Source organism: Amblyraja radiata, chromosome 3, assembly GCF_010909765.2.
Source record: "Amblyraja radiata isolate CabotCenter1 chromosome 3, sAmbRad1.1.pri, whole genome shotgun sequence".
Classification (NCBI taxonomy): Eukaryota; Metazoa; Chordata; class Chondrichthyes; order Rajiformes; family Rajidae; genus Amblyraja; species Amblyraja radiata.
The window spans coordinates 77,422,965-77,450,780 of NC_045958.1; the positions used below are offsets into that span (position 1 = coordinate 77,422,965).

Below are 27,816 nucleotides of genomic sequence, written 5' to 3' on the forward strand. Positions count from 1 at the left end.
TTGTAAATTAATATCCAGTTTTAATAGTTATGATCTCAAAAACAACTAAATCGTTGTAAAATTCCATTGGGTTCACTAATGTTTAGTTAGTTTAGTATGGTTTATGTGCTGAAGGGGAGGAAAACTGCCATGCCTATCTGGTCTAGCCTACATTTCACTCTAGGTTCACCCCATATGGCTGACAGTTCAATGTTCTCTGATATGGCTGAGCAATGCGTAGATGTACCATTACGAATGTGTCGAAACTTGAAAGTTGCTCACCATTACCAGCAGCTTTCCGCGGGTCTATTGGTGATGAGAAATAACATTGCCCTTCCTAGAACTCCAAAACAAAATGAATAAAAAAGATAATGGTGGTAATGGACACTGGTTATAGTTGAGCATGTCAGCGAGTAGGATGGGTTTCCCCAGTGCCCAGTCCCACCATTGTCTCTGCACGAGAATGGCCCCTTGATCATCCCAGAGTTCAATGGCTCCAACTTTGGCACAGGCGCCTTCAACTACCAAGGATCTAAACTCTTGATTCCTCCATGCTTTAATATGTTCCTTATAAGCTATTTCTTTAGCCAAGCATTCTGTCATTTGCAAGTTGAGTACCCAGCACAGTGACAGATGTGGCACTATCTATCCTTCTGAAAGTACCAGGCCCCAGTGCAAATGGCCAGATTCAGCCCAGCATTTCTGTGTGCAACCATTTACCTGAGAATGCTCCTATGGTAAATTAGAGGTGCTAAATAAATGCAGGGTTCTACAAAAGTCAAGCAGCTGTCGAAAGCACAAAATAACATTGCAACAGAACCACAACATTATGTCTTTATTGTTTTTATTTGTAGAATTAAATGATGATGCATGAAAGACGGTGTTCATACAGGATTTTGTTCACTTACTGAATCCATATATACATATTAAGAAAAAATAAAAATGGCTACTTGTGGTCTTACTATTACAGGGTCTGGAGCTCACTGACTTCATATCAAACAGATACAGACTGGGGCAGTTTCAGTCATTTGTTTAGTGAGATCTAGACCCACTTGTAGACTAAATTAGCTCATGTTTTGATCTGAATATATAACGAAGTTGAGTATAGGTGCACCTGCACTTGCAAAGGCCAGGTAAGCCAGAAATGTTCTGATTTTAAAAACATTGAAAACACCAAGAATTAAAATTTTACAACTGCCACTTCCTTAAAATAAATCCTCTTTACGTGAAGCTCAGCCTGACAGCTAAAGCAGTCACGGGTATAAAAAAAGCTCAAAATCATGACTTGTCAATGAGGCCTTACCGCATTATACAATTTAGTTAAAACATTTACAGTATATTACCCTATGAAAAAATACAGCTTTGTTTCACAGCAAAATATCAACATATATCAGGATTTCAAACAATTAAATGGACAGTTTAGTTAATGGTACGCTGGTGTTTGGTTTCATAGTAGTTTGGTTAATGTAGATTCTTAGCAGGATATGCCTTTAGGAGAAGTAGGTAGACTTTCTCCCCCTGGAAAACAGAAACATTGATTTAGATACACGGCTCACTGCAACGATGCCAGCTGCTACTGTGTAGAGCTGCAAATGGACTGGACATTGTCGATTCAAGTCCGACTACAGATGCTTGAGTACAAGAACCTGTTAAACCTTTCCAATCCATTTAACTCGGATGTGAGGGAAGACAAATCTTTCCTTTATTCATTCCAGAGAAAGCCATCTTGGAATGCCTTGAATGTATGAAAATGAGTGAACTGACCAAGAGTGTTGAAGGTAAGAATATTTAGAATTACTAAAGCAGTCACACAGCGCCCTGAGGCAGCAACTGTGGATTCTCTGTAAGGAGACTGGCCATGTTGACTAATGGGTGTGGTGGTATCTGGTCTCTCAGCCATTCCATATGTGCCGTTCCCTCCTCATCCACATGTGTTTTCTGTGCACGTTGCTCCTGAACGTGCAGCAGTGTCAGGTTTTGATTCACAACTGACACTACAGCCAATCGGCCTCAGGAAGGAAGATGTGACAACCTCCGTTGTTTCGAGAATTTCATCTATTTTCTGGATGTGCTCTTGCAACAGTTACTGCAATTATATTTCAACACAATGGGCGGTGTCAGGTGGAGCCGCTCAACAGGGCAGTTGTTACATTCTGTTCCTGCCATCGAACTCAACCCATTACCCATCCCTGCTTGTAAAAGCCAACAGGAATTGCCAGGCAACAATGCTTAGGAGTGGAGATAAAATGCTGGAAGTAACTCAGCGGGTCAGGCAGCCTCTCTGGAGAAAAGAATAGGTGACGTTTCAGGTCAGAACCCTTCTTCAGACTGAATCTGAATTTGAGTCTGAAGTAAGGTTCCTACCCAAAATGTCACCCATTCCTTCTCTCCAGAGATGCTGCCTGGCCCGCTGAGTTACTCCAGCATTTAGTGTCTACATTCTCTATAAACAAGTATCTGCACACAATGCTTGTGGGTGAACTTTCTCTTTAAAATATTCTTCACAACTGAACCAATAAGTATTGATGAAAGCTGGGATCAAACAAATCAATTCTTACTTTAATCTTGCCACCAGTATATTTATCAAATTATCAAGTCAAGTCAAGTCAAGTCATATTTATTTATATAGCACATTTAAAAAACAACTCTCGTTGGCCAAAGTGCTTTACATTGGTATAAGAATAGTATAACAAACAAACTACATACATATAGCCCTCAGAGGACATCAAGAAAAGCTTGGGAGTACAGATGAGGTTTTAGTCTCGACTTAAAGGTCGATGGAGGAGGCAGTTCTGATGGGAAGAGGGATGCTGTTCCACAGTCTAGGAGCTGCAACCACAAAGGCACGGTTGCCCCTGAGCTTTTGCCTAGACCGCGGGATATTCAGCAACCCCAAGTCGGCCGTTCTGAGGGACCTGGAGGTGGAGTGGTGGGTGAGCAGACTTTTAATGTAGGTGGGGGCAAGCCCATTGAGGGCTTTGTAGTCATAGAGGAGGGTCTTGAAATGTATACAGAACTGCACAGGGAGCCAGTGGAGAGAGGCCAGGATCGGGGTGATGTGGTCCCTTTTTCAGGTGTCCGTCAGGAGTCTCACTGTGGCGCTTTGGACCAGTTGCAGGCGGGACAGGGAAGATTGGCTGATGCCAGTGTAAAGGGAGTTGCAGTAATCTAGGCGGGAGGAGATAAATGTGTGGATGATCTTTTCGAGGTCATCAAACTGGAGGAATTGTTTTATTTTAGCTATTGTCCGAAGCTGAAAGAAGCTAGTTTTTACCACAACATTGACTTGTTTGTTAAATTCCAGTGCTGAGTCAAAGGCAGCGGGTAAGGTTAAGCAGATTTGATTGGTTTTTGGGCTTCAGGGGGAGATAGAGTTGTATATCGTCTGTGTAGCAATAGAAGGAAATGCCGTGCCTTTCAATGACTTGGCCTAAGGGGAGCATATACAGGGAGAAGAGAATGGGGCCAAGGATGGAACCTTGTGGAACCCCACAGCAGAGACTAGCTGGAGAGGAGAAAGAGTTGCCTATGTAAGTAGAGAAACTCCTACCTTTGAGGTAGGAGATGAACCAGCTCAGGGCAGTGCCATCAATACCAACCCCGTACCGGAGATGGTCAATTAGGATGGTATGGTCGACAGTATCAAATGCTGCGCTGAGGTCGAGAATGACGGTGGTGTGAGGTGTAAACTTCAAACACTACATTAAAAAGCTACAAAACAGGCAGGGTAAGAAAGCGAGAGCTGAAAGCTACAGGAAGATGAAATATGTATGAATCAACATGTGGCACAGCTGGTGGAGCTGCTGCCTCACAGCGCCAGAGACCCAGGTTCGATCCTGACCTCAGGTGCTGTCTCTTTCTAGTTTTCATTGTCACCGTGTTGGAAACGGAGCACCAGGAGGAAACCTGTGTGGTCGCAAGAAGAACATGCAAACTCCACACAGGCAGCAGTCGAGGTAAGGATTGAAACTGGGCCTCTGGCACTGTGAGGCAGCGGTTCTACCAGTTGTGGCACTATGCCGCCCCTACATCACAGGAAGAGGAAGAGCTACAGGGGAAAGCTTGTGTGAAGCATAAACAGCACACAAAGCAAAAGGCTTGTTTCTGTGTTGTTAAGTTCCTTGCCAATGGATCAACATGTCTTGTACATAACTATGACTGGTATGTGACCTGATTCTATAACTCTAATTTCCGCCAAATCTCTTAACGGTAGATTACAATCAAAGTAACTTGACTCACCTGGAACAGTCACTGCCACTCCAAATCGGCAAACACTGACACCGGTTTGGTCGAATGCATCTGCCACCGTTTAAACAGGGGGTTTGACACACCGCTAAGCAGAAGGCAGAAGTGACAACAGTTAAACGACATGAAGAATACAATTGGCAACTAACACACAAACTGATAAATGGTAAGCAACTGGTGCTGCTTGGTGCAGAGAAAATTGACTTGACGCAAGCAGATGTTTGTGAAATAAACTTCTGCCAATCATTGGCCATTTTGTAGGAACTGCCTCGGACTAATGGACAAGGCTGCACAAGGATGTTGAGGAAAGGAGTTCAAAATTAGGATGCGTTTTGATAGACCAAAAATGTCGATAATGTTTGTAATTGCAGGAAACTAATAACCAGTTACAGGTGATCAACAAAATATAAATTAAGGGAATGAGAAATATGCTTATGTGCTGCCTGAGACAAGAGTGGAAGCAGGTTCTATATAGACTTCCAATAGCACATGGATTAATACTTGAAAATGAAATAAATTGTCGGGAGGAAGCAGGAGAGATGGATCAACTTTCCATCAGGTAGCTTTTTCAAAGAGCCCATGCACCAGCCAGTGTTCTTCTGTGCCTCAAGGTTCATTTAAAATTAATTTGCAATGCAATAAGTCAGAGCGTGGAGCAATCTTACCGTGATGACATCGTGAGCCAGTCCACCCCTGTGGGCAATCACATTGGTATGGTCCTGAACACAGGCCTCCATTCAAACAAGGCAGAATGCAGATTGCTGGGAAATGGAAAGAAAGGCACGGTTGACATCACAAATATGCAGAAACCTGCCAGAACACACAGCCCAAGCATTCTTTTTCATTCAGCCAACTCTCAGAAATATATAATTCCTCGATATAACATGCCTTATTTCTTAGAATTGCTGCAATGAACTGCAGTCATGATTAAGAGCTGAGAGATGGAAAAGGTGAGAAAATGTTTCGGAGTACCTAGCACATCAGAAAACATTGATAACAGGAGCGGAAAGATGGGAATTCAGTGACCTGGCAGCCTGCCCTCTTGCCACCACTAAAGATCTTAGAGGCGATGGAGGCATTGCCCTAAGATCTTTGACCACCACTGCACCTGGCTGACAGCAGAGGAGGAGCTAATAGGAGTGGAAGAGGAAATGCAGATCAGTTTGGGAGATGCCAGTTAATCTCACCAACATTTAGATTACATAATGCAGAGGCCAGTGAATTGGCCATGCCTAAACCAGCTCTTGAAAGGAACTATCAGATGTCGCTCACTGCTCATTCCCCACAGCATTTGCTCTTCCTTTTGAACTATTCATCCATTATGAATACTATTGAATTCAATAGGTACTATTGAATTCCAATTTAATTTCCATTTTCAGGCATCTCTTTTCAGATCACAACAGCTCACTGCGCATCCGCTCTTGTCTTTTGTCACTCCGAATAACCTCAATTTAACCTGAAATCTGCAATCTCTCCAAATCCCACCCCCCCAATGATATCATGTTCCTCTATACTTTAAATATCAAGTTTTCTATCTAATTTTCTTTAAGTCTTCCCTCACCTAAGAGGCTTAACATTTTTGATCTGCTCGTATAACTGAAGTCTTGCATCACTGGTGTTGTGTTATACTTTTTTAGATAAGGATTGTGCAAATCGGGCTGATAAACTGCAAGTGATATTTGCATTTACACAAGTACCAGATCATCTCCACTGAGAGAGTCATGGGCCTGTCCCATTTGGGTGTCATTTGCACGTCACACAGGTGGCGCGCAAAGATTTTGTGAATCCCAAAATCCCGGGGCACCGTGCGCAACCGCGGGTCGCTGCCTACGTCACCACGCACCATGCGCGCGTAATGCATGCCATGCACGCATCACCGCGTAAATGATGTCACGTAAATGACGCGCAAATGACGCCCAAGTGGGACAGGCCCTTCAGATCCATCACCCTAACATGCAGTTAATAGTCTAGACTGTTTCTACAGTATCTACCAAACAAATACCTCCTCCTCCATATAGGACGTATAATGGAGCTGCATAGGTACAACTCTACCTGCACATTGTCAGATCATCCGGAATGGGAAACATATCACCATCACTAGGCCTAAACCCTGTTTGCCCAACAGCCTTGTGGGAATATCCTCACCAGAAGGACTGCAGCTGTTCAAGCAGTGGTTCACCAGTATCTTCTCAAGGGCATTTCGACCTCGGCACTAAATGTTGGCCCACCAGTATTCTCCAGGTCACGAGAAATAAATCAAAGATGGTTCCGAGGATTTTACACTCAGGAAGTTTTAGTTTAAAAAAAATCTGCTTTGACATTTTTCAAAATAATTGTTTACATCAAATTTGAGAGCACTGAAATGTTCATTCAGCTCATGGTGGTGCATGAAAAAGATGGACTAGCTCTCCAAGCCCAATTGTTTCAGTCAAATATTTCTTCTGAATCAACATAATCAGAAACAGGCAAATTACCCCTCGGTGGGATAAATCTCACCTACCACTACTTCTAAGACATGCAGGAATCTGTGCCCTGGTGTGTTAACCAAGATTTATGATTCAAACACCATAGAAAAGAAGCAAGTTATCTGGTCACTCTCATACTACTGTGCAAGAATTGTCCATTATGGTTCCATCCTTGCAACAGGTTTGAAATGTATTTCCCTGGTGGTAACTCAATTCAGGGTGCTTTGAAAGAAGCCGCAGAAGTGCTTCTCCTTTTTACTGCATATCGCAGGGAAAATTAGTTAAGTTACTTTGTCAGACAGGATAAAGGGAAGGTCGGAGACAGGACTTGCTGAGATGTACAACACAATGACTGCTAAATCACAGCAAAGAGTAATAGTTCTCCAAAGAGGAACTGTTCTTTTCAATTTGTGATACTGGAATGAATTTTGGGTGTGATTCCTGACACAGTACGTCAGACAGACATGCTTCTGGAAATTGACAAAGTGCCACGTGTGCATTTCTTCAAAGAAGCATATTCTTTTCTTACCAAACATTTGCCTAAGGGAGCTACAGTAGTTGGTAGCTTGAAGAGACGGGGTGGGAGAGAACAGGGGTTTAAAGTGGGGGAGATATCAGGGACTATGTCTAAACTAAATTAAACCCACCTGAAATGTTAATTTTACTTCTCTGCCCACAGACACATGAGCTGCTGATTAGTTCCAGCATTAACAGTTGATTGGAAGGAGAAAGATGGGCAGTCTGCATGTGACCATTATTAGAGTTAACTGCATTTTATATATGACTTCTAAATTGACAGGCAGTTGATATGGAGACCCAAGAGGTTGCAGATGTTGGAATCTTGAGTAAAAAACAAAGTGAAAGAAGAACTCAGCAGGCCAGGCAGCAGCTGTGGAGGGAGATGGACAGAAAAGGTTTCATGTCTGGACCATTCTTCAAACCGATGATATGTCCCTGGCTGCAACAGTGCAGTCTCGCATTTGGTGCATCACTCCCTCGTGCAAGAGAATGAGTCATTCAGGCGATACCTACGTGTTTCACAGAGTCGCCCCATCCATCCTTCTGAGCAGCTGCAGGCGTTTGGTCTTCTGCAAATTCCTCCATTCTGGCAAGGAAACCTGCAAACCGCTGGAAGAGCAGAAACAGCAATTAATGTGAAGCTCGGCGAAATTAAGAATTGGTTATATTCCAGTTTAATCATTATTCCACTGTTCTGAGTAGTACTGGAAATTGTAAGGATGTACATTTGTTTATAGAACACTAGTTTCAGTAGGTAACTACCTTATGATGAAGTGTGTGAATCTAATAGCAACAGCTAAGTTAAAACAATGTTATTTTAGGTTTTTCACCTAAAAAAGTCACAGGTAGTATTTGTCAATATGTGTCTCACAAACAATATTATTCACATGAAACAGTTTACTCAGACGCTTTCACTTGCTGTAAGTGGGAGCAGCTTATGAAAATTGTAACTAAAGCATAAAACAATGATTATTCTACATTACTCTATATTAAAGTACAAGGAGACATAAAGAACTGCTTTGCCAGAAAAGACACCGAGTGCTGGAATATCTCAGCAGGTCTTGCAACATCCTTAGCAAAAATGAATAGGTGTTTCGGGTCCTTCTTCAGACTGATTGTAATGGGAAGGATGAGGGGGAGAAAGAGCTGGAAGAGGGGTATAGGTTGGAAGTGATACGTGGATACAGGTGGGGGAGGGGGGGTGGGGTTTGGGCGGTTGGTTGGCGGTTGGTTTGGACAAAGACCAAAGATGTAACGCCAAAAATAGATATTCTGGGTTTATGAAGGGTGATAACAGAAAGCAAGGTCCTCTTTTCTGTCTTTCTCACCGTACCATCTCCTGGCACCATTCATTGCATATGGTTTTGGAGGGGGAATAAAGGATTTGGACCTAATAATGTTCTCCCTGTCAATAATAATAATAATAATAATAATAATAATAATAATAATATCTTTTATTGTCATTGCACGTCAGTGCAACGAGATTTAGTATGCAGCTTCCAACCGATGTAAATGAAAAGTAAAATAAATAAATAAGCTGTATGACGTGACCATCCGAGGGAGACAGTCCAGGGGGATGGGGGGCACTCAGCAGGGCCGGTTCAGAGCCGCTATAGCTCTGGGAATAAAGCTGTTCCTGAGTCTGGAGGTTCGGGCGTAGAAGGCCTTGTAACGTCTGCCGGAGGGAAGTAGTCCGAACAGTGCGTTACAAGGGTGTGAGGAGTCTTTGTGGATGCTGACGGCCTTCCTGAGGCACCGTGTGTGGTAGATGCCCTCCAAGGCTGGTAGCTGTGTTCCAATAATCCTCTGCGCTCTGTGGACGACGCGCTGAAGAGCTCTCCTCTCCGCCTCCGTGCAGCTGAGATACCACACAGAGATGCCATACGTTAATATGCTCTCTGTGGTGCAGCGGTAGAAGGTTGTCAGCAGCTGTTGGGGCAGACCAGTCTTTTTTAATGTCCTCAGGAAGGACAGTCGTTGCTGTGCCTTCTTGACCAGTGCAGCGGTGTTGGTGGACCATGTGAGGTCCTCTGAAATGTGAGTGCCCAGAAACTTAAAGCTGGACACTCTCCCCACACTTTCCCCGTAAATGGAGATTGGGGCGTATTCTCCATTATGGGACCTCCTGAAGTCAATAATCAGCTCCTTGGTCTTGGAGGTGTTTAGTGACAAGTTGTTACGTGTGCACCAGTCCGCCAGGTTCTGCACCTCCGCTCTGTATTTTGTTTCATCACCGTTGGTGATCAGCCCAATCGCTGTTGTGTGGTCTGCAAACTTTACGATGGTGTTGGTGTCGAATGCAGGAACACAGTCATGAGTGAAGAGGGAGTAGAGCATGGGGCTTAGTACACAGCCCTGTGGTGTGCCGGTGCTCAGGGTGATAGAAACATAGAAACATAGAAAGTAGGTGCGAGAGTAGACCACCAGGTCCGTCGAGCCCGCACCGCCATTCGCTCATGGCTGAACACTAAACAGACACACTTACCCACAAACAGTAGACACAAGACACAGAACACAAGACAAGTGATAGTGGAGGACAGGTGTGGGCCCAGTCTCACTGCCTGCGTTCGCTCCGTCAGAAAGTTCAGGATCCAATCGCATATCGGCGAGCTGGTGGAGTTTGGTGGTGCGCTTGGTGGGGATGACCGTATTGAATGCAGAGCTATAGTCAATGAAGAGCATCCTCACGTACGTGCCCTGTCTGTCCAGGTGAGTCAGGACAGTGTGAAGAGCCAGAGAGATGGCATCCTCTGTTGATCTATTTGCCCTGTATGCAAATTGATGAGAGTCCAGTGAGGCAGGGATGCTGGATTTGATGTGGGAGAGGACCAGCCTTTCGAAGCACTTCATTGGGATTGGAGTTAGGGCAACCGGGCGGTAGTCATTCAGGTTGGTGACTTTAGACTTTTTCGGCACCAGCACTATGGTGGCTGTTCATTGTGTGACCACTGTGACTTGATCCAGAAACCAATAATGAAAGCTCCTGATGTTGTGACACAGGCTGCCAATAGAGAGAGATTGCTTTAATGGCACTGATCCCATGGATCAGCATGTCAATGTTGCTCTGGTTTGTGGGCAGCAGCCAATGTGTAAAATGTGCAGGCACAAGGAACTGCAGAAACTGGTTTATAAATAAGACCCAACGTGCTGAAGTAACCCAGTAAGTGGTAGCAGCCCAGAAGGACATGGATAGATGATGTTTTGGGTCCATTTACTCCAGAAATGCTACCTCACCCTGTAAAACATGCAGGTTTGGTTTTAATATCTCTTAGAGGAGGTACATCGAAATAACACTTTCATAAAACACGGATCTCCAATTTTTGATTGTCTTTTGGTGACACCAAATTTGGTGTCGGCACGAATCTCAATGTATGTTTAGTACACCATAAAAGTGTTCAATCCAACTTCTGAATACGAGGAAGAGAGAGGGAGGTGGTGGCTGGAAAGGAAGGAAGAAAGAGGTAGTAGGAAGAAAGAGAGAGCGAGAGAGAGATGCAACAGTTAAATAATGAATTGCAACCACCAAGCACTAGGCAGTTCGGTACAAAAACTTTCACAACCTTGGCAAATGGGTGGAGTGCTCCAAGATCCGTTCTGCAGGCAGCTACATGTTCTGGGCCCATCGAGCATGTATCCACTGTAACAGGAGTACGTTGCTACATCTCCCACGTGGTGTTGCACACCTCGTACAAACCCATTTGGGATTTGTACTCGGTCTCCACAGGATATCTCTAGTTTTTTTGAAAAGGAAGATAAAAGGATAATAATTGCATGCATCATCTTGAGGAATAAAACTACAGGCATTTTCACAGGGTATTTCAAGAACGGCGAAACATGCACTTAACTTGCTGCTGCTTGGTGGGATTCTACTATATTTCACTTGGTTGCCTTTCCTTCTACTGCATTGACTTGACTTGAAATGCAACACTCTTCTCAAAGTTGTCTCAAAAATGCTGTAAAAGCAGTCATTTTATTTGTGATTTTAGTTAATTGGCATTGTCTAATATATTTTTTATTCTTGATCCTAAACCATGTATTGTGCTTTTGTAAGTAATTCACTGTGTTTTTACAAGTAATTTATTGTGCTTTTGTATGCAACTTATTCTATGTAATGTCTTGTCTTTTATCTGGGCCTTGAGTCTGTAATAAAAAGTAAGTAAAGTGTATAGATTCCATTGCATAACTTGGATTGCGAAATGCAAGATAAAAAAAAGGAACTGCTCTGTTGCAAGCTCAAAATTATAAACAAAAAGTTTTGGAAATACTCAATAGGTCAGGCTTCATTGGTGGAAATGGTAAAGGCTTCATTGGTGGCAAGGAAACTATAGGTAAAGTTTTAGGTCTGTGACCCACTGAGTTTTCCAGCATTTTTGTATGTCCTCTGAATTACAATCTTCCACTGTCAGATGACCTGGAACGTGGTGTTTAGACTGGTTCTACAGGTATAGCAAGTGAGAAGGATAGGTATGTGCGGTGACGGGCTAATTGTAAGGACTGGGGACAGAAAGGAGCCAAAGGCATTCTCAACAGGCAATACAATTATTGCATTAACAGTCATAGCAACAGTCAATGCAATCCGCCAGTATATATTCAACAGAACTACAAAGGATGAAGGCAACCAATACATCATGAAACATCACCCTTGCATAAGACCGGGATACACTTGCACAGACTATAATTTCAAAGAAATACACATACTGCATGCCCTAAGCCTCCTTTCTGCCCCCAACTGACACTATTTCTTCTCCACCAAATCCACCTACTGCCTTGCTCTGATGCCTCTGACATTTGCTTTACAGCCTGGCACAAACTCTGTCCACGAATTCCTATCTCTCCAAATAGCGACATGGCCGATCTCGCTATGAAACCTCTACAACTCACCTCTACCGGACGTGCTCTTGCTCTCCATCTTTGCTGCTCAACTTCTGCTGCCAACTATACATATCTAAGCCTTTTCCTTTCATAAGCCTCATCCACTAAGTTCTCCCAAGGCACCATCAGTTCTATAAAATACACTATCTGTTGACGAACTGACCATAACAATCTATCAGGCCTCAAACTAGTGGTAATTATATCCTGCGGAACAACAAGCTTTCCTCCTAAATCTACCCGCATCTCCCAATCATTGGGAGAATGATTTCATTCTGAAGAAGGGTTTCGGCCCGAAACGTCGCCTATTTCCTTCGCTCCATAGATGCTGCTGCACCCGCTGAGTTTCCCCAGCAATTTTGTGTACCATTGGCTCCTCTTAACTGGCTTGACTCATACCTATCTGCAAACTTCCCTCCTCTACCTTTCTCTCCGTCACGGACAAAATGAATCGCTACAGTCCTCATCTTGATGCCTACTGAATTCACCTGTACTCTCCTCCTCTCAATTGCTGCAGCTATGCACTTCAATACCTGATTATGCCGCCAAGTATGCCGACCCTGAGAAAGACTTTTCCTACATCCTGATAAAATATGCCTCAACATTGCCTCCTCTGAACACAAGGGACATGCCAGGTCCCCACCTACCCATTGTTTGAGGTTCTGCGGTGATGACAGCATATCATAAATAGCCCTTAAAAGGAAACTTCCATGAGCTGCTTCCATGAGCTGCCTCCATGCACCATAGGTCCCTCCAGCTAATCCTCCTCCTTTCTACACTTTCCCAGTTCATCCACTGTCCCTGCTTAACCTGAGCTACTGCCCTTACACATCTCGTTGCTTCCTCCTGACGACGTACCTGCTCTACAACCAATTTCCTCCTGTCTGTTGGACCTGCCTTACTCCACAATGCTTTCCCTGTGCTCAGTCCTAAGCCTCCTCTCCCTTGCTGCATGCTACCAACAATGAATGTATGCCAATGTAGAGCTGCTTGTGCTTTTTCTACTGCCAGCTTTGAGTTCCACTTCCTCCCTCTAGTTACGCAACACCAGATTACTAACTAAAGAATCCTTTTTACTCCGTGATAATTGCAACTCTAACCTCTAGCACACTTAAACTCCTCTGTTGGGCTAGACAATGGTAAATGGTTAATACCTTTCCCATATAAAGCCACATTACTAAGACACCGTGGAACTCCTAACCATTTCCTAATATATGAACTAACCAATCTCTCTAATCTTTCCACCTTAGAAATTGGCACCTCATATACTGTCAATGGCCACATCAACCAAGGGAATGGCCCAAATTGCAAACACCACCACTTTAACTTGCCTGGAAGCCATGACTTCCCTATTCTTTCTAACCCATCAGTAACCCTGACTTCTCTATTCTTTCTAACCCATCAGCAACCCTGACTTCTCTATTCTTTCTAACCCAATGCCCTTTCTAAGTTGCTGAACCTGTTCAGTGTCATCCAACTTCCTGCTGTTCCCCCTACCCAAACTTTTAACCGGTTTCTCCATTATAGACGGGATTTCTTCTTCATCTACACAGAACCTTTTCTCTACGACCTTTCCTCTTGCCAAAGAAATACTCCATGATTTACTAGGCTTAATATCAATTTAGCCCATCAAAGATTATCATTTAACTTCTCTAACAAACTTCTTGTACAAGCTACTGTTGTGGTCACCAAGGTCATATTATCCATATAGGCCCTAATTGGAGGGAGGCGCAGTCCGTCCTGCCATCTCTCCCCAATGACGACCCACTCTGATGCTCTAATCACGAGCTCCATCGCCGTTGTAAACGCTAACGGGGATATAGTACACCCTGTTATAATGCCCATCTCTAGTCTCTGCCATGCTGCCGAGAGGTCTGCTGTACTAAAACACATTCGGACATCTTGGAAATATGTCACTAAATTTACTATTGATCCTGGAACTCGAAAGAAATCAAAAGCACTCCAGCTAAGACTATATGGCACAGATCTAAACGCATTTGCCAGGTTCAAAAACATTACATGCAACTCTCAAGCTTGGCTGTCTGAATCTGGTGCCATATTACACTAATGTGTTCCAAACCACCTGCGAAACCTGGGATTCTTGCTTTCTGCACTGTGGTGTCTATTAACCTGTTTCTTTCTAAATAACATGCCAGCTTCTGTGCCACTGTGCTAAAGAAAATCTTGCCATCTACATTTAGGAGACATATAGGCCTAAACTGACTTAACTGAAGATTCTTTCTCCTTTGGAATGAAAATCCCCCCAGCTCTACACCAAACCCTTTGTATGACCTGCTTCTCCCAAACTATACACAAGAGCCTCCCCAAGAATCTAAGCACATCAGGTGCACTTTTATATACCCGGAAAGGGACTCCATTCGTCCCTGGGGTCGAAGAAGCCTTTGCACACCTTATTACGGCTTCCACTTCCTTCCACTTTGGTGGCAAAACATCTAACATACTCCATCTCTCCTATATCTGGAGGGAAACCCATTCCCCTTTTATTTTCTGGATCAGAGTATGTATTTTTTAAATAGTCCTCCAACTCTTCCTTTGAAGCTTAAAGGGCCTGTCCCACGAGCATGGTGGGCCCCCGCTTCCGGTTTGTGCTAATCCTACTCGTAGTCTTTTCCATTCTATGGTCTGTAGTCGGATAATCCACCTGTGAGTCATCTTCTGCCCCAGCTCTCGCAGAGTCTAGGGATATCTTCTTTTATTTGTCGTAGCTACTCCACTGCTGCAATAAGGTGCTAACCCATAATAGCTTAGGCAGGGCTAATCCCTCCTGCCAGCTGTCTTTGCAAACTTTCACGTGGACACAGCAGTCACTAGCTGGGCAAGATGTTAAATTACACTTAAAACACAAAGTACTTGTGATATAACTCCAGGATAGCACTCAACTAGGAAAGCCAAGCCCAAAACAAAAGTATTATCTAACTAAATACACCAACTTACAATAAATGACTCAATACACACAAAAAAAAACAGCTGCCTACATATTAATTAGCTCTTAATAAAATAATCCTGTAGATGCAAGTATATCATTGGGGTTATCAAGTGGGCACCTCCCTTCATTTGTGTTTAGAGATATCACATGGAAACCGACCCTTTGGCCCACCGGGTCCACGTCAGCCATTGCAGATGTAGCAGATGACCAAAAGCTTGGTAAAATAGATAAACTTTAAGGAGCTTCTTCAAGAAGTGAGAATTGGATGAAGGGACTGCAGAGCGGTGGTCATTGTGTCCTGAATTAGAGTTGTATAAATATTTTAGATGGGTTTGGCTTTTGGAGGTGAGAGGGAAATGGGCCAGTGAGTTCATGGAAGGATTTGAAAACAATTATGGCAATTGATAATGGAGGGCAGTGAGAACTTCGAAGGATGTAAAAGAGAGAATATGAGGTAATGTCTTTGTTAAACGGTAAGACCCGTTGATCACAAAAACACATTGCTTAAATGGGCAATGGAAGCAAATTCAACATTTAGACTGGAAAGGACACTGCTAAGTGCTGAGATGGGAGAAATATTGCAGAATCATATGGATTAATCAGACAGTTACATTATACAGTCCATCACAATATGTTTCCAACAAGCCAAATAAAATGCATCTCTCCACTCACTCTCACAGGTGGCAGTGATTGGACTCCATGTCAGGTCAGGACTACACATCATGACCGAGTTCCCATGTAGTTGATAACCTTTCTGGCACTCAATGGTCACTTTGTGGTTGACATAGAAAACGCCCTCTGGAAGGATGACACCTTCAGGAATGTTGGGAGGAGCCGTGCACTGCTTTGCTGTTAAAAAGGAGCAATTTATATCATGTCACATGATTATATCACTCTTGCTTACTGTCAAAATACAATGATATTCCACCACATATTCCAGCTAATTGATTCCAGTTGAATCAGTGAAGGACTCTGACAATGGAACAATTGCTCTAAAACCAGGGAACACGTTGGAAAAATGTTGTATCCTCTGGCAGGAAAAGAGTGTAGAATTAGTGATCACAAACTCAACGTATTTCAGATAAATTTATTTACATGGAGGGACTATATATGATTGTAATTCTCTATCCTACCAGTCTGTGGGTATTAAATAGTTGAATACATTCAAGACTGAAAGCTAAATATGGCAAAGGATGGAAGTCTGAAATTAAAGAAAAATATTTGTTAAGTTAGGGTATCTGTGGATTGGATTTTTTTTTTTAACATTCTTTCGGGTCAGTGAACTTTCTTCAATAAAAGTCTAGTAGGTTTCTGAATGCAAAAGAAGTCAAGACTGGAAAGTATGGTGAGTGAATTATTTATTATCTGTTCCATCAGATGGTGGAGTAGCTTCAAGGTGGTATTGTCCATCTCCTATTTTTATTGATTAAGGTTATATCGATAAAGTAATATCATCAAGAACTCCAGAGAGACTAACCCCTCTCAGCCAGCACCACCACTTAGTGTGTCATTCTATCCCTCTTGTTCTGTCTCCATCACTGGCATTCTCTTTGTTAACGTGCCCCTTGCCCCTTCCCTTCAATTTAGAGTAAGTTTCATTTCTAATTTTTCCTCGAACATGTCACCTGGGATATTTAACCATCAATTCTCATGCACCTTTGTTCCAGAATTGTATCATGGGATATCAGAACAATTACTTTTCCCTCTTTTAATTTTTTGAAGAAAGAAGTTATTTTTGCAGATTTCCAGAATGATCCCTGAAACCAATGAATGTTCAAAATGAAAGACAATCCATCACCCTGGGCAGCATGCAAAACAAAGCTTTTCATTGTACCTCGGTACATATGACAATAATAAGCCTAAAACTAAACTACCCCATTAGCCATTTCTTTTAAGAACCTTGGATGAAGTTCATCAGGACCTGGAGAGCTGCCAACCCACAGCTCCAGTGATTTGCTCAGTACACTTCACTGGTGATTGTAATTTATCCAGAGTACCTCCCTTCCTTCCAATTCACAATTTATTGCTATTTCTGGAAAAGATCAAGAAGGAGAAGGTCAGATAGCTGTCCTTCGCGAGAAAGGATTTATCTTTTGAAGATAAGGATATCGAACAGAAATCTATATCAGTTATCATGATTCATTTCCAGAAATTAGGCCATAAATTTTACAGAACCAAAACAGTTCAGTACCTCAGTATTCAGTATCTACGACCAACACCACAGCAGTGATCAAAAGAGCTCAGCAGCGGCTCCGCCCTCTCCGGAGACTAAGGAAAGCAGGTCTCCCTACTGCTCATCTAAGGACCTTCTACAGGGGCACCATCGAGAGTATATTGACCTATGGCATCACTTCCTGGTTTGGGAGCTGCAAGGCTTATGAGCAAAATCAACTCAACAGGATAGTGAAGACAGCCAGCAGGATCATTGATGCCCCACTCCCTTTCCTGTTGGAGATCTATAAGAAGCGGAGCATCAGCAGAGCCATCTCCATTATAAATGACCCCTATCATCCATCACACCACATCTTCTCCATTCTGCCATCTGGGAAGATGTACAGGAGCATCAGCTGCAAAACCAGCAGGATGCTACACAGCTTCTTCCCACAGGCAATAAGACTGGTTAACGGACTGTGTCCCCTCCCCATATATCGTTCACCAACACATTCAACCTCGCCCATACTTTGACAGCTAGGCACCTGTCAAAGCAAAGCCACTGTCGGTCAGAATGTCTGTTTTTATTTTATTGTAAATTTTAGGCCTACTTTCTGTTTTTAAATATGGTAATTTTAATTTTTTTAAAGCTCTATGTATTTATCCTGTTTTTATTAACTACACTGAATGGAAACTGATCGAGAAACGTTTTTTTCGTTTCATCTGTGCATGCAAGTACTCAGTTAAAATGATATAAAATAAATACTGAACTGATACTGTACTGAAATTGGGCCATAAATTTTACAGAACCAAAACGTTGCATAACATTGAACTGCACAGACCCTTCCGCCCATAATGTCTGTTTTGAACATGATGCCAAGTTAAATTAATTTCCTGTCTGCATGTGATACATATTCCCCCATTTCCCGCATATATCGGTCTATCTAAAAGCCTCAGAAATGCCACTGTCGTATCTGCCTCCACCATGACCCTTGGCATCACATTTCAGGCACCTAGCACACATGTAACAATCTTTTCCCACACATCTCTTTAAACTTTGTCCCTCTCACATTATAGCTATGCCCTCAAGACTTTGACATCTAACCTGGTTAAAAGGTTTTGATTGTCTACCCTTTCTATGCCTCTCATAATTTTATAAGGTCTCCCCTCAGTCTCTGAGTATTGAGAGCAAACAATCTAGGTCTGTCCAACATTTCCATATAGCTAATCCAGGCAGCATTATGGTAAATATATTTTGCATCCTCACCAAAGCCTCCACATCCTTCCTGCAATGGGTCAACCAGAATGCACAATACTCCAATTGCTGATTTGCTTGGAGATTTGCTTGGAGGTTGCAGATTGTGGGACAACATGGGGAATGTGGTAGGGTGCTACAGTGAGAATCAGTGAGAGCTTCAGGTTGATCAGGCTGGTTGGAGTCCACGATGTCAGCAGCACTGGGAGTTGGTTGGGGTCCCTTCATGCTAGGATTGGGGTTTGGTACTAGTTGGACGAGCAATCGGTCTTTAATTAAACACTGGGCTCCCTGAAGTAGACGATGAAGAGAGAGTATTTGCAAACAATAAGAAACTAAACTGCTCAATGTGACAAACTATAAATGCCTCAAACTCACTGAACCAGGCATATATATATATATATAAATAATCAAACAAATATATATACTGAACTTTTTTTGTCGATGATTATAGTATCTATAGAGTACCATGTCTACATATCTGTTGTGCTGCTGCAAGTAAGAATTTCATTGTTCTCTTTTGGGACATCCGACAATAAAACACACTTGACTCTTGGGTGTGAAAGAGAGGAACTTGTGAGAACTGCACCGTAACAGCCCAAAACACCGCCCAATGTTCTGGGAAATATTCCATCAATTTACATATACATTAGAGTGTAGATCAGAATTTTTAAGACTATGTGTCAGGATTGTTTGCAGAAAAGTATTAGGGAACAATGCTTGAAAGAAAAGCCTGTGTTGCTGCCAAGCAGGTATTTTGGGGAGTAAACTAACCCTAAAAACAACCACAGTAACTATGGTCCAATAACAATAGGGCAATAATGACAAGGAAGAAATATTCACCTTTGTTCAGTCAGCTATAGATGCTCTGGGCTATTGCTGTCTAACTTATTTGTTTTCCCTGATCTCTTTGATCTCTCTTTACTCGCCCTGGCTGTTTTAAAGAAGCTAACAACTCATCCTCCCAGCTGCTACAAGCAGAATGCAACAATTTCAGCTAATCTACACTTCCAGTCTTGTCTCTCAGATTTCCTGCACTCAGGGTTGTTTTCTCTTCTAGTTTCTTAGATTGAATTCATCTCCAATGAAACCCACCGAGAGATACTTTTTGTTACCTAGTAACCTTTACTGTTCTCTTTCAACCAGCATCACCGCCACTTGTGTCATTCAATCTAGACTGAAGAAAGATCCCGACCCAAATTATTATCCATTCCGTTCCTCCACAGATGCTGTCTTACCAGCTTCTTCCAGCCTTTTGATTTTGCTTACTCAATTGATCCTGGTCTACCCTCTATCACAGGCCTTCCCTTCTGCTCTCTGCATTGTTTTATTGTTTACTTTTCTCACTTCCAATCATAGCTGATGTGAGAACTCGATTGATTTCCCCCTTGTCGGATGTTGCCTGACCTGCTGTCCATTTCATTTATTTTGGAGAAAGGATAATTGAGGATGGAACGAGCTAGTAAACAACTCTGTGTTTTGTGATGTCACTCACTTTGTTTGGGGATTCTGCCACTTCATGCAGAGATCAGCCTTGATTTTGTAACGCACATTGGTACTTGGAAACACATAGCATAGTGATTAAAGTGTTCTCTAAGAAAAAACTTGACTGCATCAGCGATTGCTAAGAGACAATGATGTCTGGTTACTGTGGGAGGTTACAGAGAAACCATTATATTTTCCCTTGACTATTTTCTTGCAAGAAGCATTTTTTCTGCTTGTAAATTTCCAAAGTGACTTTTAACTACTTTACATCCCGGTTTAAATCATGTTATAATCAATTATGAAATTTGTTATCCTCTACCTCCACCAGTCATCTGCAAATATTTAAGTTCCATTGGGTACAGAAGACCTCTCCTGCTGCTCCATTCCTCAAGCTTTCCCTTGTTGGCTTTGTTCTATGCTTACCCAATGCTTCGGAGATGGTACTTTCACCATCCCGTGTTGCCAGTAATTTAGCAAAACAATGAAACAAACTGGCACCAAGACACACAAGAACACAACTTCCCATTGGATTAGACAATGTAAATGGGTGACCTACATTTACCTTTACATTATTCCAGACGTTACATGAAGAATCCCTGCCCCCACCTCATGGGAAGTATGCATCGCCACAAAGCAGATGGCATTCAAGATAATCGATTGATTAATCAGCTGACTATCATTGAAAAGCAGCCTTATATTGGGTAGTTAGCACTAATTGGAAAACCTTGGTCAACCGGTTTCTTTTTGTTGATGAAGTATGTGATTTCTTCCATTTCATACCACATATTTAAGTATGTGGTTTGTTCCATTTCATACCACGTATTTAAACCCTAGCAAGGTATCATCCATGAATTGGTGCTGCTATAATTATGTTTCCATACCACAAATGGGATTTAATGCGATTGATGATTGAAGGAACACTTTTACATATTACTCAAGCCACATTGGTTGTAACATGATTTTGACCGGCACAAAAAAAACTTCTTGCAAAAAAACTGTAACCTCCCACAGAAACTAGACACTATTGTCTTGCAAGAACTCAGCTGGCATCACTGCAGGCCGTCATTGAAATTGGCAAGCAATTGCTTCTATTGACACTTATGCAACAGACCCTACTAAAAAATGTAACAAACAACCTTTAGTATTTTTTGCTTGCAGGAAGAAATATAAGCATATATCTATTAAAAATATCTATAGTTTCAAAAATCCTGTGGGGAAAGAAACATTTTGTTATTGTGAATCCAAATATTTCTGGCCCCTAACTCTTTTCCCCCCATTAACGCAACCATATTCCCAACAGGGGTTCCTTAGGAATGCAACTATCGTTTCATAGCAAAACTACTTGTAATGTTATCAGGGATTCTACTTCAAGATTAGGCAAGGAGATAGAAGACGTTTTAGTGTTAGTTACCCTCGCAGTAGGGAAAAGGTTGGCTCCACGTCCTGTTAGCAAGGCAGGTGATATTCTGCGGTCCAATGAGATGGTAACCAAAGTTACAAACAAAGCTGATGTTGCTCATGTATGTGTCTTCCATTCCAGTAGTCAATGCATTTTCTACCAATGGACTTGGCTCACATACGACTCCTAAAAAGCAAAACTCAATTTTTGGAGGTCATATACATTATATGAAGAAATGTTTGCCTGTCAATAGAGGCCAGCAAGTCTGGAAGTCATTCTAGAGATCTTTAAAACCAAACAACTTTTAAAATGTTGTAATGTTCTGGGGGAACGTCCGGAAGGTTGGCATACGTTAAAGTTTCAGGGGCAAAGATTCAACAGAAACCTGAGGGGCAACTTATTCACACAGTGGATATATGGAACAATTTGCCAGTGGAGGTAGTTGAGTATTATAACAACATTTAAAAGACATTTGGACAGGAAATGTTTAGAGAGATACGAGTCAAATGTGGGTAGGTGGTACCAGCATAGATGGTCATTTTGATCGGCATAGACAAATTGGGCTGAAGGGGCTGCTTCTATGATCTATGACTCTCCCCAACAGCTAGATAAGCGTTCAAATATTTTAGTTGACTGAGGGAATAATATTGGTGAGTACATTATGCATAGAATTTGCTTCAAAATATCATGACCACATTTTGTATATCACCTGAGGACATACATGCCACACCTTAATATCATGTGAAGGACTGGAATGTCAGCCTAGATTACTGCGCTTGTTTCTTTGAACTGAGGTATTTTTAGCCTTGATCTGCTGCCCCACCCAACAGTTTGCACGACTATATCTGTTAAAAGCTCACTTTTCAATTTAAAAAATGTTAGTTGCATTTGTCTTCTGAAGCTTTTGACACAATTAAATACTGAAATTCCTGTTCAGTGAAGGTGCAGGTCTGAGAAGGTTTACTTTCAATATAGATCATGAAATAAGCTGATTTCATGATCCACTACCATTAACTCACTTTTTCTCTCTCCATTGGTGTTTGCTGGCCTGTTGTGTTTTCCCAGTGTTCTCTTTTATGTCAGATTTCGAGTCACTGCAAAGCCCTGTACCTCACAGCTGCAGCAACCTTTCTGTATCATATAAAGTACATAGAAACATAGAAAAGAGGTGCAGGAGTAGGCCATTCGGCCCTTCGAGTCTGCACCGCCATTCAATATGATCATGGCTGATCATCCAACAGTATCCTGTACCTGCCTTCTCTCCATACCCCCTGATCCCTTTAGCCACAAGGGCCACATCTAACTCCCTCTTAAATATAGCCAATGAACTGGCCTCAACTACCTTCTGTGGCAGAGAATTCCAGAGATTCGCCACTCTCTGTGTGAAAAATGTTTTTCTCTGGAGCAGTACAGCATAGGAAATGGCCCTACAGCCCTCAATATCCACGTTGAACAGGGTGCCAAGCTAAACCAATCTCCTCTGCCTGCATATCCCGCCATTCCCGGCATATCTATGTGCCAATCCAAAAGCCTCTTAAATGCCGCTTTTATACCTGCCTTCATCACCATCACATACAGAAAGTCCAGGGACCCAGCACTCTCTGTGCAAAATGTTTCCCTGACATTGCCCCTCTCACCTTAAAGCTTTGCCCTGCAGTTTTTGACATTTCCACCCTGGGAAAAAGTCTCTCCACCCCATCTATGCCACTCATAATTTTGTACACTTCTCTCAGGTCTCCCCTCAGCTTCCAGTGCTCCAGAGAAAACAATCCAAATATCCTTCTTCACATGCTCCAGACAAAAGACAGCTATGATGAACAAACCTCCACCACTCTCACCCACTATTTGAATGTCGATTTTCCTTTCTCTATATTTTATTACATACATTCTCTTTGTTTTCTCCATCTCTTCCCATTCTCTGTAATTTAAAATGCTTGTTTTCATATCTTTCAAGTTCTGATGAAAGATCATTGACCAAAACATAAATTCTCACCCTCTCTCCACAGATGCTGGCTGACCTGTTGAGCATCTTCGCCATTTTCTGTATTTGTTTCGTCTGGCTCATTTTCTACACCAAGAAAAATCAATAGGCAAACTCCTCAAATAGCAAGTACCCAGCTTCCTCAGTACCAGACCACAAGATGGCTGCCAATGTGATTGCTGAATCTCCCAAACCTTGTCACGTATAAAGTATCTTTCCATCTCCTCATTGTATTCTTGCTCACTCACGATGCTCTGCTCTACTCCTTGCAGTAGATACATGACTATTGGCTGACAGAGGAGAATTCATTACATTGCATTAGTGAATTCAATCTATCCTGAATAATAAGCACAGCAGATGGATTGGCCTGTTACATCTATTCCGACTTTGAACTGATCATGGAATAACCATGTAATAACAGTCTTCCCCGTTTCCAAGTTAGTAAACTCTATTCACTCCTCACAACATGGTCTCCTCAGAACGTGACAGGCCAAACATGGATTAGATTATCTTTTATTAGTTTTAGAAATCCAACATAGAAACAGACCATTCGTCCCACCAAGACCACGTCAACCATCGATTACCTGTTTACTCTAGCTCTATGTTATCCCACATTCTCATCCACATCCCTCACACTAGGGCCAATTTACAGAGGGCACTTTACCTACAAACAGGTATGTCTTGGGTATGTGGGAGGAAACTGAAGCACCTAAACAAAACTCCAACAGTCATAGGGAGAACATGCAAACTTCACCCAGCCAGCACCTGAGGTCAGGATCGAACCTGGGCTTCTGTTGCAGTGTGGCATCAGTTCCACCAGCTGCGCCACTATGCTGCACTATCTGAAGAATATCTCTACCAAATTGATCGTGAGGTTCTGTCTGCCTCACACTATGATCTCTCTCCTCAGCTTCTTTTCCAGTTTTCATGAAGCTTAATCCAAACTGAAGAAACAGCACCTCATGTCTCGATTAGGCACATTGTCTCATAACAATCAATAATTTTAAAGACTGATTCAGCTTCTTTCATGTGAAGAAGTGTGTTTTGGTTCCTTACTTATCCTATTACTAACTTGTTTCACCTTGAATCCTTGCTTCATATATCACTTAATTTCTTGTACATTCTATCTCACATGTCTTGCATTCTACCTCAAAGTTGTATAATCAAAGAGTGAGCTGCTCTGAAACAGTAACCCACTGGGGATTTATTGATTGGAATTACTTACTCCTGCAGGAAACCTGGGTACCATTCCATGTCCCGTCCGTCTGGCAGAATCTCTCCAAGCTGCCCTAAGGTGAAAACAAAGAGCAATAACTGGAAAAAGGAGGAAGCCAGAAGCAATGTCCTGCACCTCTGGAATTGGCACTCTTTGCTGATGCCCATTTTGTTTCAGCAGTCTCAAGTCAGTGCCCCTGTGATCTCCTAGATTATTTGTGACAATCCTGAGGAGTAAGGTAAGTCAGTAGAGAATTTCCAAACTATTATTTTCCATTACTGTAAATGCCCCTCCCAGATTCATATTTTTATCTTTTCTTTCTTTAGAGGCACCATTTAAAATTCTTAATCAGGGTTCTGATAACCTGTCCCGATCTTTAGTTTGGTTTATTATTGTCATGTGTGCCAAGGTACAGTGAAAAGCTTTTTTTTAACCATGGTATCCAGTCAGAGTAAAGACTATAGATGATTACAAACAAGCCCTCCACAGTGTTCAGATGTAGGATAAAGGTTGTGAGGTTTAGTGCAAGATAAAGTCCAGTAAAGTCCGATAATTTGAAGGTCCCCAATTAGGTAGATGGGAGAGCAGGACCCCTCTAGTTGGTGAGAGGATGGTTCAATGGCCTAATAACATCCGGGAAGAAACTGTCTCTGAAACTGGAGAAGTGCGTTTTCAAACTTCTGTACCTCTTGCCTGATGGGAGAGGGGAGGAGAGCGAGTGACTGGGGTGAGATTTGTCCTTGCTTATGCTGGTAGCCTTGCTGAGGCAGTGTGAAGTGTTGATGGAGTCAATGGAAGAGAAGTTTGTTTGTGGGATGGTTGGGGCTATGTCCTCGACCCTCTGCAATTTATTGCGGTCTTGGATGGAGCTGCTCCCAAACCATGCTGTGATGCATCCCGTTAAATGCTTTCTCGGGCACACCTGCAGAGGTTCGTGAGGGTGTTGTTGGGGACACCCCTAAAGTCTTCAGCCTTCTAAGGAAGTAGAGGCATTGGCGTGCTTTATTGTTCAACGTGGCTGGTCCTGGACAAATTGCCAGTGAATTTGAGGGCAGTGTGAAAGTTGGTGGTGAAGTTATTGAAGTCCACAAATTCTGCATGGGTGCAGGAGGCAGTCCTGATGCAGTCATTGATGTAGCAGAGAAAGGGTTGGGAGACAGGGGCAGTGTACATCTGGAACAAGGACTGTTTGATATAACCATCAAAAAGGCAGGTCTTGTTGGGACCCACGCGAGTGAACCACGGCTACAACTTTAACTTGGAGCAAGTGAGAGGATGCTTAGAGTCATACAGCGTGGAAACAGGCCCTTCGGCCCAACGTGCCCACGCCGACCAAGATGCCCCATGCACACATCTCTCTTTGGGGTTTGCTGTCAACTATTGATGATAGTGTGGCTATAAAACGCTCTGAGATTCAAAAAATATATATTGAAATTACAGTATAACGGCAAATTAATGAGATTGCAGGTTCTTCCTACATTATGATAGGGTACCCATTTTTAACCTAACTTCTCATAAATCAGAAATGCAGTCACAAATTGAGTTTTCACACAGCAGAAGATGCCTGCACTTCCAAAGCAGCTGACAAATCCATCCTGCTGGTTTGCCAAATGCTCGCTCATATGTTCGGGCTGTTCATTAGTCAGGCATTCATAAGTTGGGGAGGACCTGTCTGCCTGTATTTTCTCCTCTGTGCTTTGCTTCTCAGGACATAAACAGCTACAGAGAAACAGGTGGGAGGTGGCAGGGAGAGTATTGAATTATAGTAGAAACAAAGAACTGCAGATGCTGGTTTACCAAGGAAAGACACAAAATGCTGGAGTAACTCAGTGGGCCAGGCTGCATCCCTGGAGAACATGTGTGAGTACCGGTTTGGGTTGGGAATCTTTTCAGACTGCAGTAGCAGTTGTGGTCAACCAGCCAGCACATGCTAGTTGCTGTCTTTCAATGACAATCAATTTTGTAAGTGCATGAGTGCCACCAATACATTAACTGACCTTTATTATGGAATAATTCTGGAATGTCTTGTGAAAATAAAATTTTGGAATGTCTAAGTGAAAATAAAATGCTTTTAATCAAAGTCCTTTCGTCTTGGAAGCATTGTTGGGTGGCCTGGTCAAGCAATCTATTCACTAAACTTAATGGTATGGCTTGAGTTTTCATCCTTGATTCCACATAGTATATTGATCTTGCAGAGTGAATCTCCCAGTCTTGTCACAATGATGAGGAGCTGGGAATGTTGGGGTTGTGGGACTGCTGTGAGTGAGGGAGGGGGTGGGGGGGGTTGCAACAACATAGAAGAGCGATGGTCCTGATCACTCTCCTATCCTTTCAGGTCAGAGGGTCCATCACAACAGTGGGGGAGTCAGTGCAGAGATATGCTAACACCCAATTAAACAGTGGTGAAATAATCTTGCAAGAGGATTTACATCTCAATCCAACAGAAAACTATTGGTTAATGTGTTTTTCTTTCTTAGAGAAAGAATAAAAATGACAAGCGTTTCCACAATGAGGGTGGTGAGTATGCAGAACGAGCTGCCAGGTGAGTGACAGTTACAATTTTTAAAGAACAATTGAACAGGTACATGGAAAGGTTTAGAGTGATATGGGGCCAAATGACGGCAACTGGGATTTAGAACAGAGAGGCAACTTGGTCAGCAGGGATGAGTTGGGGCATGCAGTATAACTAAGAATTTATGAATCTAAAACACCCATTAGCCATAACTTGGCAGTATAGAAACATGAAAAAATAGGTGCACTAGTAGGCCATTCGGCCCTTCGAACCAGCACTACCAGGCTTTACTTTACATGGCTGATCATCTAAAATCAGTACCCCGTTCCTGTTTTTTCCCCATATCCCTTGATTTCTTTAGCCCTATCTCTTGAAAACATCTAGTGAATTGGCCTCCATTGCCTTCTGTGGCAGAGAATTCCACAGATTTACAACTCTCTGGGTGAAAAAGTTTATCCTCATCTCAGTCCTAAGGGGCCTACCCCTTGCTCTTAAACTGTGACCCCTGGTTCTGGACTACCCCAACATCTGGAACATTTTTACTGCATCTAGCCTGTCCAATCCTTTAAGAATTTTATATGTTTGTATAAGATGGCACAATGGGCTAAGTGTTCGGCTGGCGACCGGAAGGTGGCCGGTTCGAATCCCGCTTGGAGTGCATACTGTCGTTGTGTCCTTGGGCAAGACACTTCACCCACCTTTGCCTGTGTGTGAATGTGTGTGAATGTGTGTGAGTGATTGGTGGTGGTCGGAGGGGCCGTAGGCGCAGAATGGCAGCCACGCTTCCGTCAGT

The 27,816-nt window shown here is 42.6% G+C and overlaps 1 protein-coding gene across 5 annotated transcripts in view; it reads right to left on the reverse strand.

Annotated features, from left to right (window-relative positions):
* Nucleotides 1–799: 799 nt before the first annotated feature.
* The window catches only part of svep1 (sushi, von Willebrand factor type A, EGF and pentraxin domain containing 1), a 159,876-nt gene continuing 132,859 nt past the window's right edge, over nucleotides 800–27,816 (reverse strand). For 4 of the 5 annotated variants that reach the window (XM_033018158.1, XM_033018156.1, XM_033018155.1 and 1 more), the window contains 8 exons: nucleotides 24,521–24,584; nucleotides 21,327–21,500; nucleotides 15,697–15,873; nucleotides 10,769–10,939; nucleotides 7,722–7,817; nucleotides 4,890–4,985; nucleotides 4,219–4,312; nucleotides 800–1,497 (listed from right to left, as the gene is read on the reverse strand). In XM_033018158.1, the coding sequence (XP_032874049.1) occupies nucleotides 1,470–1,497; nucleotides 4,219–4,312; nucleotides 4,890–4,985; nucleotides 7,722–7,817; nucleotides 10,769–10,939; nucleotides 15,697–15,873; nucleotides 21,327–21,500; nucleotides 24,521–24,584 (900 nt within the window). In that variant the 3' untranslated portion in view covers nucleotides 800–1,469. The remainder of the gene's footprint in view (nucleotides 1,498–4,218; nucleotides 4,313–4,889; nucleotides 4,986–7,721; nucleotides 7,818–10,768; nucleotides 10,940–15,696; nucleotides 15,874–21,326; nucleotides 21,501–24,520; nucleotides 24,585–27,816) is intronic. The other variant, XM_033018157.1, reaches the window with a different exon arrangement.